At 31.3% G+C, this 24,393-nt stretch overlaps 1 protein-coding gene across 2 annotated transcripts in view; it reads left to right on the top strand.

Moving 5' to 3' along the window:
• The window catches only part of LOC109112925 (netrin receptor UNC5C-like), a 196,533-nt gene that overhangs the window by 155,896 nt on the left and 16,244 nt on the right, over positions 1-24,393 (top strand). For both annotated transcript variants that reach the window (XM_042733320.1, XM_042733321.1), the window contains 4 exons: positions 6,622-6,813; positions 11,029-11,376; positions 18,062-18,149; positions 19,774-19,945. In XM_042733320.1, the coding sequence (XP_042589254.1) occupies positions 6,622-6,813; positions 11,029-11,376; positions 18,062-18,149; positions 19,774-19,945 (800 nt within the window). The remainder of the gene's footprint in view (positions 1-6,621; positions 6,814-11,028; positions 11,377-18,061; positions 18,150-19,773; positions 19,946-24,393) is intronic.

The following is a 24,393-nucleotide window of genomic DNA, read 5'->3' as shown; positions in this document are numbered from 1 at the left end:
GCAAGATTAAGTTTTAATGAGCCAAAAAGAACACACGTCACACCTCTATTTATCAATTTTCACTGGCTACCAATAGCTGCTCGCATAAAATTCAAGACATTAATGTTTGGCTACAAAACCAGCACTGGCTCTGCACCCCTTTACCTAAATTCATTACTTCAGACTTATGTGCCTCTAGAAGCTTGTGTTCTGCAAGTGAACAACGCTTGATTGTTCATCACAAAGAGACACAAAATCACTTTCACACACTTTTTCATTAACTGTTTCCTCCTGGTGGAATGACCTCCCCAACTCAATCCCAGCAGCTGAGTCCTGAGACATCTTCAAGAAACGACTAAAAACATATCTCTCCCATCTTTATTTGTACCTCTAGCTCTAGCACTTTCTATTCATTTTAATTCTACTTTATCTATTTATCTTTTTTTAAAACTAACACTAGCTTTCTATTTTTTCTATTCTATCTACTTGTTTTTCTTTGTGTGTGTGTGTGTGTGTATGTGTGTGTGTATATTGTGTATATATATATATATATATATATATATATATATATATATATATATATATATATATATATATATATATATATATATATATACACCTTGCTACGCTAACCAAGACTTGTCATTTGCACTTACATATTGTTGCTCTTTTGTTAGTTTTGATTGCTTCTATTGCTTCTGTTGTCCTCATTTGTAAGTCGCTTTGGATAAAAGCATCTGCTAAATGACTAAATGTAAATGTAATGTGTGTGTACTGTGTATATTTATTATGTATATATAAATACAAAAACATGCATGTATATATTTAAGAAAAATGTTATGTTTATACATTTAATATATTTATATATAATATGAAATATAAGAATATACATATATAAATGTAAACATTTTCAAAATATATACTGTATGTGTGTGTATTTATATATATATACATAATAAATATACACAGTACACATACATATATTATGTAAACAAAAACTTTTATTTTGGATGTGATTAATCGCGATTAATCATTTGACAGCACTAATATATATATATATATATTACACTGATGAATTTGTATCGTAGCTGTGCTTTGGTTGTTTCATTAATTGAATTAAAATAAACATGCTTATTTGAAATAAAAAAATGAGCATGAATTGAAAAAGAAAAACTATTTATCACATTTTAATTCATTAGTTTAACTCATTAAATGTATATAAATATATATATATATATATATATATATATATATATATATATATATATATATATATATATATATATATATATATATATATATATATATAGAATTTATTAATTTATTTATTCTTAAGTTAGTTGCCAAGGAAACTAAATTTCTCATTTTAATTCATCATGTAAGCAGTCAGCCGACTGACCAGGAATAGATTTGTGCATCATGGAGCATAATGGTGGAAGTTTATGAATAATACAGAAACCCTTCAGTTTGGAGAGAAACGAGGGTGTATCCGTGTAGTCCGGCTGACCAGGAATAGATCTGTGTGTTTGCTGGCCGGTCAGCTCTCTCTCTCTCTCTGTCTGTGGTGTTTGTGTCGCGTGTGGAAACGCTGGGTGAAGAGTCTGGCAGATAATCAAAGGCTCTCTCAGATCTCACACAGATCGATAGGATCAGTTCCTCTCCACGCGTCTGCAAACAGATCCACTTCACCATCCCTCCTCTTTCAGGACTTCGTTTAGAGCCATTCTTCAGGCAGAAAAAGAGAAAATTATCATTCATTCACACTCATATTGCTCCAAACCCATAGACCTACCTTCTTCCACAGAAGGAGGTGTTTATTGTTGTTTTTAAATCACAGTCTGTGTGTATTATATAGACTGAACTTCCTGCTGAACATCTGCTTATAACGTGCATTTGTTCATTCTGTCCAAATTTGTAATGAGAAGTGCTTGTACACAGGCTGTTATCCTCAAAAGAGAAAATAAATACAAGTAAATATTAGTATTTTCATAATGGCATTGTAATTTTACTGTGGTATTCTAAAATAAAATTATCATTGTATTATTTTCTTAAATACTTTTATTTCACAGTTAAATATTGCAATAGTAATATTTCTTATTTTGTTTATTAAATACTTTTAAATAAAAATATAAATATATATTTTTTTGTATATAACATTATGTAATATAATAAAACATGTATAATATTATTATTATTATTAGTAGTAAAAATAATAATATATTTTTAAACACTTTTTTTTGTTAATGACTTTTTATTTCACAGTAAATCATCACATTAGTAATTTCTTAATGTTTAATATTTTATTTAATAATAATAATAATTGTTGTTTTTCTTACATACAAAATTTTACAGTGAAATATTACAATAGTAACAATATTTTAATATTTCTTATTTTGTATTATTTTAATTATTATTTTGTCTTTATACTACTGCTACTAATAGTAATAATGTTATTGTTTTTTAAATACTTTTTATTTTACAGTAAAATATCACAATAATAATATTTTTATTGTTTTTAATATTTTATTTAGTAATAATATTTAGACAAAGAATTGTTCTTTTTAAATGTATGCTTTTTAAAATAGTAATAATTTTATATTTCTTATGTTTTAAAAATCTTTATATAATAATCATTTATAATCACATGGATATATAATAATAAAGTTTTCAGCCAAACGAACAAGCACCGCAAACCTGGAGCTTTTTCTTTTCTTTTTTTTTTTTTTTAATTGCATTTTAAATCACAACCGCAATTAAAAGACTAAAATCTCCCTAAAATGTTCCCCATCTCTCAGAGCGTGCATGTTCAGATGTGAAGCTCTTTGTGTTTGCAGACCTGTGTTGCAGACGGTGGAGTGGAGCCGCAGGTCAGAGCGTCTGCTTTTAGAGGGCAGCGTTCACATTAGTGAGATTAATTCGTAATGTCACAGTGATTAAACTCGACGAGGGGCCGTGCGGCGCTGATCGTGACATTGATTGCTGCTACCTTTAAAAGTGCAGCAGCTGCAGGCATGCAAACAAACACACACACACACACACAAAATTAGACACAGTTTACTGTATGAGTTACTCACTCTGAGGACGAGCCACACACACACACACACACATGCATGTTTAATCAAAGGAAGGCTGCTGATATAATGGAGTACACACTTCACATCATCATCACAAACACTGTATACGGCACACTACACACCCTACACTGATGCCTGCTGAGGGCTCGTTGCTTTAATATCACGTACCAGTCCAGTATATAATAGTTTTAAGTGCCGTTTTAAATGCACTCTAGACTGATGTGTATGACTGTTGCGCTCGCTTCTCACATCTATTTACATTACATTACTTTAGCACTGGATTTTTTAAGATGCTGTGTCAAGTTAAAAGAGTTTAAACTTTTACACGCAATGCCGCTCATCACTGTCAGTTCCAAAACAGTGGACCAATCAGATGACCTTGGAGGCGGGGCAAGAGATGCAAGCCTTTGTTTACAGGAGCAAGTTGGCATGGCAACTGTTTTATTTGACAGGAGCATGGCGGAGGATGCATTCTGTGCTGCGCTTTAAATCCATCCCTGAGCGCTGTCTCACGTTTTTAGATGCAAAGATGCAAGACGCATTTTTAGATGCAAGTTCTGTGCGGATGGTCCTTTAGGCTGTGGAAAAAAAATAAAATTGAATTAGTCCACAGAAAAAAAAAATTTTTTTTGAAGTTGTAAATAGATTAAACATTTCACATTTAATTCAATACGTTACTCCATGTTATTATAGTATATATATATATATATATAATTAGCTGTTTTTATTATTTATATATATATATATATATATATATATATATATATATATATATATATATTTTTTTTTTTTTTTTATTTATTTATTTTTTTTTTTTTTAAGTAATAGAATGTCTTAGTTTTAGGTAATTATTTGTAAAATTTGTTAGCAGTTTTTTTTCTTTTTTTTTTCTTTTAGAAAATCCTTCACCAAATTTTCCTTGTCTTATTTTAAGTTAAAAATAAAGAGTTCAAATATCAAAAAATAAGTAGGTCCACGTTACATCAGACTTGTTTCTGACAAGTAAAATAAATAAATAAATAAAAATCGGTGCAGTAAGATAAAATATACTTATATTAAATATACATTCCTCTTTAAAAAAAAATATTTGTGTTGTGTCTTTTCAAGTAAATTTATTTAGTTTGAAGTATTGTATTTATGCATTTTACTGGAAAGCAAGCCTAATAGACATGCATCTCTTGATGGTTTGATCCTAATGAATCAATAAGATGTTAAAGGCAAACAGAAAAGCACACACAGATACAGTAGAGTGAATAGTCCAGGAATAGCATGCAGTGTGTATTTTTGGTGTAATGCGTCGGCTGCATGTATTGATGGCTGATAGCGGCCTCTGCTGCTGGATGAGAGAATCACAGCTCTGTTTCAGTCAATCTGTGACTCACATCCAGTGCTTCGGCTCTCAGAGGTCAATACGAGCGCAGACGAGAGAATCAGCAGCATGCATTGGTTTAACTGGTCAGTCTGGAGGGCGTCTGTATTGATGCAGGAATCAATGGCCTCTCGAGGTTTTGCTGTTGCAGACACCTTTATATTACAGCCATTTCCACACTCGTCACTGCTTTGACAGGAAATTGCATTTCTCACAATTATCGGCGGGACAAAGTGACTGTTTCTATGGAAATGAGGGCAGAGTATTGCTTCTAATGACGGCTTGTCAAACGCTGCATAGGCCTGTTTCCGTTCCACATAATCACTGGGATGTTTTCAAGACAGAAAGAGCCGAGGGTGGAAAAGTGTGACGGCGTGAACAGAGAAGAGATGTTTCTGATTGACACACACTGATTGAGATGTTTCTGATTGACAACACACACACACACACACACACACACACACACAAATAAAATAAAATAAGTATATATATATATTAACTTATATGTGTGTGTGTGTGTTTGTATGTATGTGTGTATATATATATATATATATATATATATATATATTGTATATGTGTGTGTGTGTGTGTGTGTGTGTGTGTGTGTTATTATTATTTTATTATAAATTTGTATTAATTTATTTTGTTAAATTTCCAGAAAAAAATAAACATGATTTATATGTTGAATAATAATAATAATAATTATTATTATTATAATTATAATAATAATCATAATAATTTGGTGAATTTCTAGCAAAAATAGTTATACTACTGCTGCTAATAATAATAATTAATTTTAATATTAATAAATTGTTTGTTTGACTTTCCAGCAAATATACAAATATAAATGTAGTTTATACAAATAATAAAAAACAAATAATAATAATAATTTACATTAATATTAATAAATTGTTTGCTTAACTTTTCATCAAGTATACAAATATAAATGTAGTTTGTACAAATAATAAAATAAAAATAAATTTTTTATAAGAATTTTATTTTGTTGAATTTTTAATTTTAAGCAATTTTCCAACAAATTTAAACATGATTCATACAGCAAAATACTTGGTATTTTCTGGTTTGATTACTTTCTCTCTTTATTTGGATCTTGGTGGGCAGAAGACGTGATGATTCATGTGTGATTCAGACTTCAGTGCGAAAGCTTCTCATAATGAAAGATTGAGTTCAAATCAGTCAAAGTAATGTTATAATGCAGATTCAGACGCTGGTGTAGATGATCTGATCCAATAGCAGATGTTCTGGTTCAGTTTGTGTTTGATATTTAAACCATTTTATACACAAATGTCTTTGCTGCTGACCTTCTTTGATCTAATTCAGTCGTACTAATAATCAAAAATGACACATTTGTGTTTGATTTGTGTTACTGCTGAATAGTGCTGAACTTTCTTCTCCTGCGTCATATTCTTCATGTGATTAGTTTGAGCGGCGCCCTCTACTGTACAGACGTGAATTTACACTTCCTTCAGCCTGAGCCGCATTCACTTCACTTTTTGATGTGAAAGCGCTTTTACATTTGTACAAGAACTTTTTATATTAAAAACAAACAGATTTAAACAGTTACGCAAAAGTAACCTAATGCATTACTTTACCTAAAAATTAACTAAGTAACATAATTAGTTACTTTTTTAGGGAGTAGCACAATTTTGTAATGCATTACTTTTAAAAGTAACTTTCCCCAACACCGACGTACAGTAATGAAGTCTTGAGTTATTATTATAAAACAGAGAGTTCCGCTCCTTGATTCTGATTGGCTGAGCCGCGTTCGTAGCTGTTGTGAATTACTCTACAAACCTTTGTTTACTTCTGTGTGTTGCTCGGCAACCACTTTGTTGCAACCGCAACTGTTTCAGAGGAACTACATTGTTTGGTGGAAGAATACTGTTTTTATTAATGTCATTACACTTTATTTGCTCTGTTTAATTCTGTGAAACCTTACTATGTATATGGAATAACCGTTTTATTAAAGCTTTGCATCGTGCCTAACAACACCCCTTAGCTGTTATAAATTCACTGTAAACCACGGCTTCTTGAGGCTTATTGCTTTGACATCAGTGAGGATGGATATTGGGCTGCAGATAGAATCTCCTCCTAATTTGGCGCAGCTGTGATACAAGTGCTGTAACTCAAACTGTGTGTGTGTGTGTGTGTGTGTGTGTGTGTGTGTGTGTGTGTGTCCAGCGGCCCCCAGCACAGATGATGTGGCTCTGTACGTGGGCATCGTCATCGCCGTCATCATGTGTCTGGTCATTTCCGTCATCGTGGCGCTGTTCGTCTACCGGAAGAACCACCGAGACTTCGACTCGGACATCATGGACTCGTCGGCGCTCAACGGAGGATTCCAGCCGGTCAACATCAAGACGGCGCGCACAGGTACGAGACCCGGATCTTACTCCTCTGACTTCACTAGCACTTTATTTTAAGGACTAATTCTCAGTACTAACTAACTGCTTATTAGCATGCATATTACTAGCATATTGGCTGTTAATAAAGCACATATTAATGTCTTATTCTGCATGACTGTATTTTAGACCCCTTAATCCACCTCATTCCTAAACCTAACTATTAATAAGCAGCAAATTAGACGCTTATTGAGGGAAAAACTTTAGTTAATAGTGAATATGTGTTTCCTATACTAACGTCAGTGTTTATTTATAATTATAGTTTTTTGCTAATTAATTTCATTGGCTAGAAATCAGTCTTTTAAGATTGTAAAGTCATCCAACTAGTTAATTAATTATTATTAGTAGTAGTAGCAGTAGTAGTAAACAAATTATAATTTTTTTTATATTTTTTAAACAGTAGTTTTCACGTTAAAAAAATATTAGTTTTTAAATGTTAATTTTAAAATATTAATCACCGAACTAGTCATTGAATTATTATTATTATTATGTCAAATTATATTTTTTGTATATTTCTAGAACTGTGGTGTTTACATATTAAAAAGTAATAATTAGCTGAACTAGTCAATTTATTATTATTTTTTATGTAATTTAGAACAGTTTCAATAATAATAAAATTAAAATATTTTTTTTAATACTTTTGAAGAATGAATTAAATTGATCAAAAGTGACAGTAAAGACATTTATAATGTTACAAAACATTTCTGTTTCGAATAAATGCTGCTCTTTTAAACTTTCTATTCATCTGTGAATCATGAAAAATAAAATGCATCACAGTTTCCACAAAAATATTGTGCAGCACACATATTGATAATAATCAGAAATGTTTCTTCATCATATCAGAATGATTTCTGAAGATCATGTGACACTGAAGACTGGAGTAATGATGCTGAAAATACAGCTGCGCATCACAGAAATAAATTACAGTTTAACAGATATTCACATAGAAAACAGCTGTTTTAAATTGTAATAATATTTTATATTTTTACTGTATTTTTTTAAACGAATAAATCCAGCCAAAAACATAAAAAATGTTACTGAATGGTAGTATATATGCCAGTGAAAAATGATCTGTCACTTCCTTTATCATTCCAGTGACACATAAAGAGAAATATCATAAATTCACTGACAGAAGAGGTTCTGTGATATTTTTAATAGCTACTAGTCAATAAATTAGATTGTTTTCAGTCCAACAACCTCAACATGCCCACAGCAGTTATTTATTTCTACATCTGTACATTTCTGGTTGGGGTCTAGTGGACCGAAACTACTCATCTGACCAACCCACTGGCTACTAGTTACTGAAATCACTAGTAGTCCCAGCACGCCGTCCTCTTGTGTCAGGGAGCTGATGGCGTTGTGTTTGTGTGTCAGTGTAATGACGGAGGACGCAGGACATTAGAAAGCCTGTCACCTCCATGTCAAGGCAATCTGCATGTTATCATGACGCTGTAATTAGCTGCGTCTGTCTGCCACATTGAGTGTTAATTACCCGTCAGCGGAGTAACGCGAGCGACAGCAGCGGGGAAACTGAGGAAATTAGGCTACAAAACACGTCAGCGTCGACACACACAAACTATATATTGTCCAAGAGACACAGAGGACAGCAGTGATCCCTTATGAAAACACATTAATTACTTATGACTTATTTTTATCCATCGAAACTATTAGAGCTTTTGGTTAATAAATTAAATCTGTAAATTTACAGTTCTCTGATGCTGGTTAATGATCAAATGACATGCAGGTAAACAGATAAAATATATCTATATCTTTTTTACTAATTTCTTTTCATATTTCCTTTTTTTATTGATTTAATTCATTTAAAACTCTAATGCGCCGCATTTCTTATTCTAGGGTTATAATAGTTAACTAAAACTAAAACTGTAAAAAAAAATTAAAAAAAAACATTTTTGTTACTTAGTCGAAGAAAAAAATGTATAAAAAACAAAACAATTTAAAAGTATTTTATTTCAGTTAGTTGCCAAAGCAACATTTTTTTTTTTTTTTTATTTTGTATCTGATATGATATAATAAAGTAAAGAATAAGTAGTTATTATAATTAGTGGTATTGAAATTAATATGATTATAATTATAAAAAATTTAAATGGCAAAGCAGTCTTTAACTCACTGTAACTTTACAATTCCAATAAAAATCAAAAATTAAGTAAATAAAAAAATAAGACAAACTATTTCAAAATATTTAAAACATTGGAAATAAAATACTGAAATAAAAAAAAAATAATAATTTATTCTATTTTAGTTAGCTGCCAAAGTATTTATTTTTTCATTTACAGTAACTTGATGTACTAAAGTAAATAAAACCGAAATAATGATAATAGAAAGGCAAAACACAACAAAGTTACTAAAACTAACTAAAATTCAAATGAAAACAGAAAAATACAAAATAATAATAATTACTAAAAGTAATAAACTTTAATAGCATAATCTGAAAGATTCCAAAGTAACACATTTATCTTTTGAGGAACAGAAAAGATTGTCCGTATAATAAAAGTGAATGGGGTCCAATGTTGTTTAGATATAAATGTTCTTCAATAATATCTTTATGATATGAAAGTGAGTAAATGATGTCAGATTTGTAAAGTAGGTGACCTCCTCTGATTCAGAACATTAGCTTCTTTTCTTTAATTTTGTGATTGTGTTTTGACGCCATTAAATGGCTGTAATGAAGACGAAGCAGCCCACATTCACGTTCACCGTTTCTCATCTCCACGTGTGTCAGCGCTTACACAGCGACGGGTTGCCATGGTTTCCACAACTCCTGCCGTCATGGAGACTCATGTTTGCTGTCAGTTTAACAGTAGTGTGAAGGAGTGGCGAGGCCCCGCCCATTTTCCGCTCGCTCATGAATATTCATCAGTGTACCTGTGATGGGTAAAGCAGCATCTGTCTGCCAGAGCGAGAGAAGCGACTAACGAGGAAAAAGACTAATGATGACTTTGTTCGCCCCTGAATATACGCCGCTCTTCAGGGAGAAGCGCTTCATCACGCCGCAGATAAATATTAGCCACTAGATTTACCTCAGATGCATTCATGATGTTTACTGACACGATAAACAACGTGACAGGTTTGAGCAAATAACTTTAAGAATTTTGGCCAATCGCAGCACGAGAACAGAAACCAAACTATTAACATCATGTCACACCAGTGTTATTTTAGTATAATTTATATGCTATTATAGTTTTATTTTTAATGTTAATACAATTAATTTTCTAAAATATTGTTTATAATTTTATACATTTATACAGTGTTTCATATTTTATTAATATTGATATATTAATGTTAATAGAATTTAGTAATTTTATTTTCAGTTTGCATTTTAATTTAAATTAGTTTTTTTTTTATAGTACCATGGTTAATTTGTTTTTATTTCAGTTTGAGTTTTTCTTTATTTTCAGTTAGTAATTCTACTGCTTAAACATCTAAATTTATGTAATATTCTAATTAACAAAAAAAAATAATTTTAATATTTATATACATTGTAGTATTTTGCTAGTATGAATATATTAATATTAATTGATATATATATATATATTATATATATATATATATATATATATATATATATATATATAGATATATATATATTCAAATTGTAATTTTATTTTTAAGTTCTTGTAATTGTATGTGCTTTTGCCATTTTATTATTATTATTTGTCTTTAATATATTAGTATTATTTTTCAGTTTTGCTTTAATTTATGTATTTATTGTTTTGATGCTTTAACTTATTTCCGCTTATTGCTGAGGCAAGATTTCTAATTAATTATTCATAAACCTTTATAGTATTTCACTAATATGAATATATTCATATCATTTTTTAGTTCATTTTTATTGTTGTTTTTCTTTTAGTTGTAGTCATTTTATGTACAATTTTTGTCTTTTATATTAGTTTTTATTTGAGTTTAATTTCCAGTTTGTGCTTAAACATTAATATTTTGCTTAACATTTATTTTTTTAAAGCTTTTTAAAGCATATTTAGTGGCTTCTCCTAGTTTTCTTAGTGATATTTAGTGCCAGTTTACCAGGAAGTGACGATTTTGTTCTCTTTTACTTGTTGGATGGAAGCATAGCTACTGTGTCACATGTCTCTTGTAGCAGCTGGTTAAGGCGTAAAAGCTGAGGTTAAGATGTGTGAGATCTGTATTTGATGTGTTTTTCTGTGTGTAGCGGATCTGCTCACGGCTCCTCCGGACCTGACCTCGGCTGCTGCCATGTACAGAGGTCCCGTTTACGCTCTGCACGACGTGGCTGATAAGATCCCCATGACCAACTCTCCCCTGCTGGACCCGCTGCCCAACCTGAAGATCAAGGTGTACAACTCGTCCGGTCTGGTGACGCCGCAGGAGGACCTGTCCGACATCTCGTCCAAACTCTCACCCAAACTGCCGCATGCGCTGATCGACAGCGACACCATCAGCCGCCGCACGCAGACGCTGGTGCGCTCCTGGGACCCCTCATGCACGGCCTTCGGCTCCTTCAACGCCCTCGGTGGCCATCTGATCGTGCCCAACTCAGGTCAGTGCGGATCTGTGGCTTCCAGTTGCTGGTGTGAGAGAAAATTACAGCCTGATCCATAAACACACACTACAGGCCATATGGCAAGCCGTTTTAACATTTCATCTATAAAACATACTAGTATCTATGTTCATTTACTAGAACTTCTTTTTAGCTACTAGTATCTGTTCCATTAGGTACTAGTTCTTATTCATTAGCTACTAGTGCTTATTTGTCATGTTTTTTTTTAGAAGAGACTACTTATTCATTACATACTAGTTCTTAGATACTGGTACTTATTTATGAGATATTAGTACTTTTTCTGATAAATTAGTACATATTCTTTAGATACTAGTACTTATTTCTGAGACACTAGTACTCACTCATTAGATACTAGTACTTATTTATGTGATACTAGTACTTATTTTTAGAAACTAGTACTTATTCATTAGATACTAGTATTTTAGAAAGTAATACTTATTCATTAGATACTAGTACTTATTTATGTGATACTAGTACTTATTTTTAGATACTAGTACTTATTTATGTGATACTAGTACTTATTTTTAGAAAGTAATACTTATTCATTAGATACTAGTACTTATTTATGTGATACTAGTACTTATTTTTAGCAACTAGTACTTATTTATGTGATACTAGTACTTATTTTTAGATACTATTACTTATTTATGTGATACTAGTACTTATTTTTAGCAACTAGTACTTATTCATTAGATACTAGTACTTATTTATTTGATACTAGTACTTATTCATTAGATACTAGTACTTATTTATGTGATACTAGTACTTATTTATGTGATACTAGTACTTATTTTTAGAAACTAGTACTTATTCATTAGATACTAGTACTTATTTATGGGATACTAGTACTTATTTATGTGATACTACGTACTTATTTTTTAGAAACTAGTACTTATTCATTAGATACTGTACTTATTTATGGGATACTAGTACTTATTTATGTGATACTAGTACTTATTTTTAGAAACTAGTACTTATTCATTAGATACTAGTACTTATTTATGGGATACTAGTACTTATTTCTGAGATACTAGTACTTATTTTTAGAAACTAGTACTTATTCATTAGATACTAGTACTTATTTATGGGATACTAGTACTTATTTATGTGATACTAGTACTTATTTTTAGAAACTAGTACTTATTCATTAGATACTAGTACTTATTTATGGGATACTAGTACTTATTTATGTGATACTAGTACTTATTTTTTGGTTACTAGTACTTATTCATTAGATACTAGTACTTATTTATGGGATACTAGTACTTATTTATGTGATACTAGTACTTATTTTTAGAAAGTAATACTTATTCATTAGATACTAGTACTTATTTATGTGATACTAGTACTTATTTTTTAAAGCAACTAGTAGTAAGTTTTTATGTGATACTAGTACTTATTTTTAGATACTATTACTTATTTATGTGATACTAGTACTTATTTTTAGCAACTAGTACTTATTCATTAGATACTAGTACTTATTTATGTGATACTAGTACTTATTCATTAGATACTAGTACTTATTTATGTGATACTAGTACTTATTTTTAGAAACTAGTACTTATTCATTAGATACTAGTACTTATTTATGTGATAATAGTACTTATTTTTAGAAACTAGTACTTATTCATTAGATACTAGTACTTATTTATGGGATACTAGTACTTATTTATGTGATACTAGTACTTATTTTTAGAAACTAGTACTTATTCATTAGATACTAGTACTTATTTATGGGATACTAGTACTTATTTCTGAGATACTAGTACCTATTTCATTAGTGACTAAAAACTTTTTTGTTACTAGTAACATTTAAAAAATATTCTTCTGTGGGAATCTGTTATTCAGATATCAACTTTTCAGTTTTTGGATAGTAGTATTATTAGTGGTTTGTATCTTTTTATTTAGTAGTATTTTTTTTTATTGTACTAGTTAGTATTCACTTACGATGCTGTGATTGAAAAACATGATTTGTTTAATGGTATGATTTCCATCCTGCTCTTTCTGTCAGTGATAGATCAGTGAAAACGAAATGTCTGTCTTCATAATCTGTCATCAAAATGTAATAACTCTGATTTCATCATTCCTCTCATCCTCTTATCTCTCATGGGTGAATCTCACAAACCTGTCAAAACATGTCCAGGTCATATTTTACTCCAGTGTTAGAAGAAAGACAGAATAAATATATTCTATATAAAATATAAGAAAATAAATTTTTATGACAATAAAGCACATTTCCCTCCAAATTCTCATTATTGTAATGTGAGAAAATGTAATTCATAACAATTATATATTTATTTAAAAATATATTTTTTTATTTTAAAATATTACATTTAGTATGATATTTGAAAACACTCAAATTGCGATATTTGTTTCTGCAATATGAAAAAACGATAAATCATGCAGCCCTAATTAATTTATTTGTATTAAAAACATAATTATATTTTTTTATTTATTTGAATAATTATATTTATTTATTTGAAAATCCGGCAACACTTTACAATAAGGTTTGCTCTTTTTTTTTAGGATGAAATGTATAGGATAAAAATACAGGAGAATAGGGAAAAAATATTGTTCCCGTTCCCCCGCCTAAAAATAAATTAATAAATAAAATAAAAATATAAAAATAAATAAATGACCAAATAATTAAAGCTTCATTTAAAATACATACATGAAGTACTCAATGCATAATTATACTGTAACACAGAATATGTCAAGCATGTATAGAATAGGTAATGTTAACTTTATCATTTAGTAGTTTTATTTTTAATATTTTATGTTTTATATTGTTTAATCAAATGTTTTATCTTGTATTATTTAATGGACCTGCACTTTAATGTGTTAATATTGTATTTTTGTTTTTTAACATTAATTTGTAATGAGTTTATTTCTCATTTATAGTTAATGTTAGTTAATACCTTAGAACCTTTTTGTTCTCAACATACTTAAACATCCTGACATTATCTGCTTTAAATATGTCATTTTACCTTTAATGTACTGAAATAATAAATTAAAGAAATATATTTAAGTGATAATATTTAAGTGATACATGATAAATGATTATTGTTATTGTTAATGATAATATTTGTTGAAAATATATGTACTGCTTGTATTATCATATATAAAAATTAGACTAAATTTATTTAATAAAAATTCTGAATTCCTACAGTATTTATTTCTTGTGTGACCTGGTGATGTTTTTGTGAGAGTCACACACATCTCTGTGTATCATACTGTCATTAATCAGGCCTGTGAAGCTGCTGGATACTCAGTGGTATGTTAATATGTTAATAAGCTAGTGTTTATGATCTTATAACCATGAGTTTTGCAGGTCAGTTTCAGTAAATGTTCTTGATGGACTAGAGCTCATTTCAGAACAGTTATTTCAAAACCATTTTTAAAACACTTTGCCTTTCAAAACCATTTTTTTTAGCACAGTTTATTATATTGTCATTCAGTCAGATACCGTTTAAAAAAAAAAACATGTATAGTCTCTATGTTGTTTTCCCCATATTTTTACGTACATGTATAGTCTCTATGTGTTTCCTGTGAGTCAGTGTGTTTGTGTGAATGATGGGAGCGTGCTCTCATGAGCTCTACTGTTAGTTGTTCATGTGTATTCTGTGTGAGCAGCACAGCTCATGAATTAGCCAGAAGCAGTGTTCAAAGTGACTTAGCGTGACCGCTGACATATATAACGGGATTAAGAGCATCATTCACCGTCTGACGCCGGACAGTCATTCATAACTAGCCGTACAGCAGCACTTCATCCCTATTCCCTGAGGAAAGCCAGAGAAAGAGTCTTAAGCGAAGCGATGATTTCCCTCGCCTCGTTAACTGTGTGCGCATGTGGGAGTTTACTGGTGTTCAGAAATTCAGAAAATAAATTAATACCAATAAAATAAATTAATTAAAATTATAAAAATTTATTTAATTATTTTTGTTTTATATAATGGTTATTTATATTTATTATATGTTTATTTTATGTATTTATTTGTTTTTGATTTAATTTGTTATTTTTTTTATTATTTTTATTATTGTTATTATGGTTTTTTTTTTTGTTTTTTTGTTATTTATTGTGTTATAAAATGTATTATTTTAATTTATTATTTATTCATATTTAATAGCAATTATTTATTATTATTATTTATAGCAGGGTTCCTCAATAGGCGGCCTGCGGGCCACATCCGGCCCATGAGAGAAACAAGTTTGGCCCGCGCTGATTTCAAATAATGTGGCATGAAAATTCAAACGCAGCATCAGAAGCCTACATTAACTTACATCTTGTCTACACCGGACTCGAGCGGCTCGGCGCCACGCAATAAAATACAATAGAACTCGTTATAATCAGTGATGATGTCTTGGATGCAGCACAACGCGACAAATCCCCGACAGTGAACTGATGACTCGTTCTATTTATAACATGGTTTATAAACTTTGATGTTGTTTGCAATGCATTGTCGTGTCCAGTGTAGATACACTGTGACAGCAAAAACATGGTGAGTGTGTAGAAAAGAAAAGTGGACCGTGAAAATAGATGATTCAAATGTGAATGGACTGAACCATTATGAGTGAGTGACTGATACCATGTTTGTTATAAAATACACATGTTGGTTCGCAGTGAGTTCACAGTTTTAACGTACAAGATTGCTTTAATTTATTTTCAATATATATTATAAAGACATATAATATATAAAGATAACGCAAAATAATATTCAAACCCACATTAGACACTTTTTAATATTGAATAAAGCACACAATTATTATCTGAGATTATCATCTGCCACGATGTCGCAGAAAATAAAAACCATTCCTAAAATAGAATTCCGTGTCACATATTGTTACGTGTCGCTGTCGCAGGTGGTTAGGACAGAAACTACATGAAAAAGATACTTTTTATCGCGTCTCGTCTGGTTAGGACACACGGTGTTACAGTTTGATACCCCCCAAAAAATCGAAGTGTAAAAACATTAATGCTGACAGATCTAATAATTGAATCTGCAGTTAGATGTAGTGGAGAGAAGAGATCCAGTCTGGAGATGATTTGCATGACAGACAGAGTTTTTCAGATTCTCAGATTTTTTGTTTGTTCGTTTGTTTTTAATATTTAACAGGCAAACTTCTTCTGTATCTAAATGCAAAAATGTTCAGAATTGTTTGAATAAAACAAGATTACTGGGAAGAAACTCTAAATATTCATCTTGTGATTATTATAACAAAAGGAACAATAATATAATAATTGTAATAATAACAATTATAGGTCAGTGGCCCTTGGCTTGGTATTGTTGGCAGAATTTGACCCTCTGCGAAAACTCATTGAGGAACCCTGATTCATAGTATATTTTTTTTTATAGTAAAGGTCAAAAGTGTTACTAAACCTAAAATAAAAAGTATTTTTGAAAGAAGTTTCTTCTGCTCATCAAGCCTGCATTTATTTGATCAAAAATACAGAAAAAAAAACCAGTAATATTGTGATATTATTACAATTTAAAATAATTGTTTTTAAATTTATTATACTTTAAATTATCATTTATTTCTGTGATGCAAAGCTGAATTTTTAGGATCATTATCACATGATCCTTTAGACATTCTAATATGATGATTCATTATCAAAGTTGGAAACAGTTCTGCTGCTTAATATTTTTTCAGAACATGTGATACTTTTTTAGGATACTTTGATGAATAAAAAGTAAAAAAAGAAGCTATGTTTTTAAAATATAAATATTTTGTAATAACAATATACACTACTGGTCAGTAATTTGGGGTCAGTAATTTTTTTTTTTCTTTCTTTTTTTTTTTTATAAAATCAATACTTTTATTCAGCAAGGATGTGTTAAATTGATAAAAAAGTGATAGTAAAGAAAATATATTATTAGAATATCTTTATTATTAGAATTTTTTTTATTTTGAATAAATGCAGTACCTTTTTTAACCTTTATTCATCAAATATATTAGACAGCAGAACTGTTTCCAACACTCATAAAAATCATAATATTAGAATGATTTCTAAATGATCATGTGATGGACTGGATGTTACATGTGACACTGAAGGCTGGAGTAATGATGCTGAAAATTCAGCTTTGCATCACAGGAATAAATTATTTTTTTAAAGTATATTCAAATAGAAAACTATTATTTTTTAGTTGTAATAATATTTCACAATATTACTGTTTTTTCTGTATTTTTGATCAAATAAATGCAGGCTTGATGAGCAGAAGAGACTTCTTTCAAAAACATTAAAAATAGTAATGTTTCCAAACTTTTGACCTGTACTGTATGTATATATATATATTCAATATTATTGTTTTTGTTACTACTATTATTTTATTGGTTGAGTGAGCTAGAATTTTTCTTGTGTTTGTTGGTTTTATTTTGTTGCTGACATGTTGTTATTATTACACTGTTATTAAAGGAAAATGAATAAAATAAAATAAAGTGCACTGATGAATCATTGACAATGAGAGCAGGAGCATGAATAGAGCTGATTTTGATTTCACGTTAACATGATCAGAATTCCAGCTCAATCCGGACTGAGGTCTGTGTCTCTGTAGTGCTGAGTTGGGCTCGACCTTTGGTTTGTTTGCTGGAGTGTGTGGCACACACGGGTCACAGAGGTCACGGGGTCATGGGATGGCAGACTGACGGTGTGTGTGTCTCTCCGCAGGCGTGAGCTTGTTGGTGCCAGCGGGTGCCATCCCTCAGGGCCGTGTCTATGAGATGTACGTGACGGTTCACAGGAAGGAGAGCATGAGGTAAATGTCTGATCTGCTCTGACAAACATCCTAACGAGGGGATTCTGGGCATTTAGCTCCTGTCTGAACCTCACACACAAACACAAACCTCTTCATGAAGCTTCTCAGATAATAAAACAAACACTAATGAGTCAATAGTCATGCAGTCAACTACTACTGTATACATGAAATTGCTAGTAAATTATACAGTTAAAAAGAAACACTAAGTAGCACATTAAATTTTGAATTAGATATAGTGTTTTGTAAAATGTCCTTGAATAATCTGTTTGTTTTTTTTTAAGATAATGAATTACTGGAATATTAAACTTAAATAAATTAAACTGTGAAATATAAAAACTAATTCGAAATATTCTTTAAAAACTAGCTAAGACTTCCATTTATATACATTTATAACTATTTTAACTGAAAGGCAAAGCCAAGCTTATTATTGTTAATTAAAAATAAAACTATAAAAAAACAGTTTTAGTTCATAACAACAACAAAAAACTAATTGTTAATTGAAATAAAATAAGGAAAAATAAATTAAAAAAACTAACTTTATTTCAGCTAGTTGCCAAAGCAACATTTCTCATTTTCATTTTTTTTTTTTTTTTTTTTTTTTTTTTTTTTTTTTTTGTTATATTTAGTTTACTAATACAAGAAATAAAAAAAAAGATGAAATATACAAAAAGGCAAAATGTAAAAAATTATTTAAAATGATATTATCAGTGTTGTTATTAATCAGTGTAGAAATTGTTTCTGTGGCAAAAATAAAGATTAAATAAATCAAAATATATGGTACATAATTAACTTAAACATAAAACCTTAAATGTAAATGTTTTCGAGTCACCGAACTAAAAAAGAAATGAAGTTGAAGTTGAAGTACTGAAATTACTAAAACAAAAACTTAAATAGAAATAAGTTATAAGCTATTAAAATATTAAAAAGAAAAAAGACAAATGTACATTAAATGCTTTAAAATAAAGCAATAAGCTGCTCACGGGGCCTATTGCTTTTATAAAACAGTTATTCCATATACATAGCAAGGTTTCACAAAGTGAAATAAATCAAATAAAATGTAATGATATTAATACAAATATTCTTCCACCAAACAATGTAGTTCCTCAGAATCAGTTGTGGTTGCACACACAGAAGTAAACAAAGGTGTTACTTTGTAGAGTAATTTACAACAGAAAATTCTAATTACTATTGAATACTATAATGTTATGCAAGTATAAAGCCCCGCTCAAACCAAGAATGATAACTATAAAGATAACGATATTAGCTGTTTATTCTAAGTGCACACGCATCTGCCGCTTTAAATTCTTGAGCTCGTGATAGCAAGATTGATTCTGATTGCTCGTTCATCAGCTAGAATAAAAACATTCTGGAAGTGATTCCAACGATATTGTTTCTCTGTGCCTTTATCGTTATAGCTGTGGGGTGGATCTAGTACCTAATTGTTTCTATTTCATAAAGTAAAGAACATCTCTTCCCCAGCAGGTGTGAGACGGAGGGTAAGGGCTCTTCCAGTTCAGAAGAATTAAACACATAGCCAAAAGGATGAAGTGTGTGTTAAAGCGCGTCTGAGCAAGCCGAGCTCCACAGGTGCTGATGATGTGTGTGTGTGTGTGTGTGTGTTCAGGCCGCAGGTGGACGACACACAGGAGACGGTCCTGAGTCCGGTGGTCAGCTGCGGTCCTCCCGGAGCTCTCCTGACCCGACCCGTCATCATCACCATGCACCACTGCGCCGAGGCCGACAGCGAGGACTGGCTCATCCAGCTCAGGAGCCAATCACAGCAGGGCCAGTGGGAGGTGAGTGGGCGGGGCCAGACACACTCAAATCTGCTCATCCTGAATCCCCAGAAATATGATGAGAAAAAGTGTGACAACCCTGAAAACACATCAGATTAGTAGTATTTAGAGTATAGAGTAAATAGGTACTTGTAATAAAATAATAAACAATAACTGAATACAGTTTCACATATATATATATATATATACATAATGTACTGAAATGAAAAATTAATAATAGTATAGACATACTTTAAAAAATAATAATAATAAAAGCATTTTTAAAAATACTAAAATATTATAAAATATTATAAATAATAAATAAAAACTAAAATAAATGATAATGGGAAATATATCAAAACCAGTTCAATATATTAATGAAAACTAGCTAAGGCTATGTTCACACTTGGTGTCTTTTTTGAAGCTGCCAGCGTCTGTTTTACATAATAATCCTATGAAGTAAACAGTGTTTAAGTCCTGAGCGCTTTTTTAAAACGACACCGCCGCCATCTTTTTCCGCAGCTCAGAGCGTCTTTTCAAGTTGAAAAAAGTTCAACTTTTCTGAAAAAAAAATGCCCTACGTCAAGCGCCCAACCAGAGCTCCTGGACTAAATTGTTGGATGCACCATACAGTTTCCTTCCCCGTATAATAATATCATAAATGTTGTTGTGAACAGACATTAACCTCCTCGTTTACTTCAAAAGCTGCCATTTCAGCAGCACTCAGCGCTAGGCTACCATTGCAGCAACAAAAGACGCCCTCGGCTGCTATTTGTAACCAAAACTCTGCCAGCTTTTTATTTTACTAAAAAAAAAACGCTCCTGTCAACTTTTTCTTGTCAGGAAAGACACTAAATGTGAACACGCCCTAAGACTTCCATTTCTACAATGGCTACTTTAATTGAAAGGTGAGACCAGGCTTGTCATTGTTAAATAAAAATACAAATTCTTTAAAAATGGTTTAATTTAATAAATCAATCAAAAAATGTCAGTACTTGAAATAAAATTTACTGAAAATAAAATACAAAAGAAGAGAAAATAAATAAACGGTCACTTTATTTTGTTAGTCCACTTTAGACATTCTACTAACAGTTAGTAACTTTGCAACTACATGTCAACTAGCAGTCTGTCTGCTTAATATCTTCTAACAATTTATTTTGATGGGTCCACAACATACAACACACTGACTGTGAGAAACTTTGTCAACTTATTCTACTAACCCTAAACCTAACCGAACAGTCTACTCTGAGTTAGTTGACATGTAGTTGCAAAGTTATTTATAGTTAGTAGAATGTCTAAAGTGGACTAACAAAATAAAGTGTAACCAAATAAACCATATAGACATATATTTAAAAAATTATAAAATATACTATAAAAAATTAAAATAAACTATAAAAACTCATTCAAAGTATTAATAAACTAGCTAAGTCTCATTTCCGCAGCAGACTCTGTTAATAATGTGTGTGTTGTGACTCCGGAGGTCAGACGTCTGTGTGTGTGTGTGTGTGTGTGTGTGTGTGTGTGTGTGTGTGTGTGTGTGTGTGTGTGTGTGTGTGTGTGTGTGTCTGTGTGTGTGTTTACATGCGTCATGCGTGCGACGCCCTGCAGAGCTCCGGACGCATCCCGCTGGATATCAGACAGCTGTCACACTCAACACAAACCAGCCACCCGCTGGCCTTGTCACTTGGTTATCTGAGCGAGTGTGAACTCTCCTCCGCTCGGCCCGCTATTATTATCACACGCAGGCACAATGTTGGCCAGTTCATTACCTCACGGGTCGGGCCCACACTCACAAAACAACTCGCTCACTGCCCTCATAACATCACACTCACAGCACACTACAGTCAGACGCTTACACTGCTGCTGAATGAGCACCGCGTTCATTTACCAAAGTATTCAGATGCACTTCATACAATATTGGGGTACATCATGACTATCTGATATGCTTTTGTAGTGACAGACTTGTTGTTATTGTTAACTTAAAGTAAAACATTTTTAAAAATGTTCTCAATTAAATTAAAGATAAAATCATATATTAATATTAGATAAAAAAATAAACAGTTTTTTAGTAAATCTCAAAAAGGTTGCTTTAGCAGCCAACTGGAATGAATAAGTTACTAAAACTTAAATAGCTTTTATTTAGAAAAAAAAAACTAATATAAGAAAGATGTATAAGAAATATAAGATATATATTTTATAAAAATTACTAATATATATATATATATATATATATATATATATATATATATATATATATATATATACACACACACACACTCGTGTCTTTAGTTTGGCTCGGAGCAGCTGTCAGAGCTCCTCTCCTCTCACCATCACTGTGACTCTTCACTGCTCTCTCGCTGCTTTTGAGCTGCTTAGCAACAGTCTGCGACCTTGTCTCCTCTTATCAAACATGAAATAGTCTTGGATCGCCTTCAGCCGCTCACGAGGAGAGCGCCGTCCCGTTGTCTTCAGATGAGATAAACTCTTGTCAAATGGATTTCGTCCTGTGCTCTTCCCTCAATCTCTGGCTCTCTTTGGCCTGAAATAATGAGCGCTTCCTGTTGCCCAGAGACGCTGCGGCCCGTCCTACAGCTTTCATTATTCACACGCTCATTCCCTGTGTGCATGCATAATCTGATCCAGAGAAAAATGCATGTTTGTTTGCCTCTGAAGCATTCTCCAGTTTGCCTGAGTGCAGATTTGATTTAAAAAGAAGAATCCTTGTTTTCAACTTCCTGTCAGGTCACACACAGGAAAGCAGCTCTGACCTGGTCAGCTGACACTAACAAAAGCACAAAAAAGAGAGAATCAGGATGAAAAGAGGGCTGAAAGAAATAGTTGACCCAAAATTGAAATCGAGTGGAGGTGGATGCTGTCAAGCTCCAGAAAATGACAAAAACGGCATTAAAGTATCATAACCATAATCCATATGACTCATGCATGCTCATGCATATTCAAATGAGGTGTGCTGCATTCATTTATCAAATGCATTTTCATGCATTTAATGCATAACGTATTCAATTTCTGTTTCTCTCATTTTAAAAAAATCACATGACTTAATGACACATTTATGGTGTTGTTCAACCTATTAATGAATCCATATGATTTGTGCATATTCAAAATTGGTTCTCTGTACTCATTTATCCAATGCATTTTCATGTACTTGTATGCATAACAATGTCAATTTCTGTTAAAACATCATATAATGTGTCTTTTGGGAATCAATCTATTAATTAATCTGTATGACTCATGCATATTCAAATTTGATGTTATGCAATGCATTTTCATGCACTTAATGCATAATGAATTCAATTTCAGTTTGTTAAAACATCAAATCATATGACTTGATAGATTTATAGTGTTTTTTGCAAATTAACCTATTAATTAACCAATATGATGCCTGCACACTTTGCATTTTATTCATTTATGCAATGCCTTTTCATGCATAACTACTGTTTCTGTCATGATTTAATGATACATTTGTGGTCTTTTGGGAATCAGCTTATAAATTAATCCATATGACTCATGCATATTAAAAATTGATGTTCTGTATTCATTTATGCAATGCATTTTCATGCACTTAAAGCATAACGACTTGTATTGTTCCATTCATAAAACCAAAAATCAAATGACTTAATGACACATTTATGTTGCTTTTTGGGAATCAGTCTATTAATTAATTCATATGACTCATGCACAGTCATGATTGTTCAAATTTGATGTTATGCATTCATTTATGCATTGCATTTTCATGCACTTAATGCATAAGAACTTAAATCATATGACTTGATAGATTTAGTGTTGATTTTGAGGAATCAATCTATTGATTAATCCATATGACTCATGCATATTAACAATTTGTGTTCTGCATTAATTTATCAATGCATATTCATGCACTTAGTGCATAATGACTTAAATTCCGGGTTGTTAAAACAAAAGCATATGACTTGATACATGTATAGTGTTTTTTTGGGAATTAACCTTTTAATGAAACCATATCACTCATGCATATTCAAATTAGGTGTTCCACGTTCATTTATGCAATGCATTTCCATGCACTTAATGCAAAACAACTTAAATGTCATCAATCATATGACTTAATGATACATTGAAGTTGTTTTTGTCCTATTTGAAGCTTGACAGCTGCTGGTTACTGCGTTAAAACATCCTGCTGAACATCTAAGCAAACAGTGACATATTTTGTATTTTTGACTGCACTTTGAGATTATTAGTCTTGCAAAAAGTCTGTATTTCCAGGTTTGTGCAGCACTGAATATTCCTCACATGTTGTTGTTCTTCACTCTGTGTATGAGGAATATGCTGTTACAGACTGATGTGACTGTGATGGATACTCAGGCAATAACGCCACATCTGCGACTGGACCTTTAAACAAAGAAATAACTATCCATTGCGTCTCAGTCTGACAGGCGCGGCACAATCATATCTGTGGGTTTGTGGAGACGAGCTGT

The sequence above is a fragment of the Cyprinus carpio genome, chromosome B10 (genome assembly GCF_018340385.1).
Source record: "Cyprinus carpio isolate SPL01 chromosome B10, ASM1834038v1, whole genome shotgun sequence".
Taxonomy (NCBI): Eukaryota; Metazoa; Chordata; class Actinopteri; order Cypriniformes; family Cyprinidae; genus Cyprinus; species Cyprinus carpio.
The sequence above is the reverse complement of the archived record's forward strand: the minus strand, read 5'-3'. Positions and strand labels throughout refer to the sequence as shown.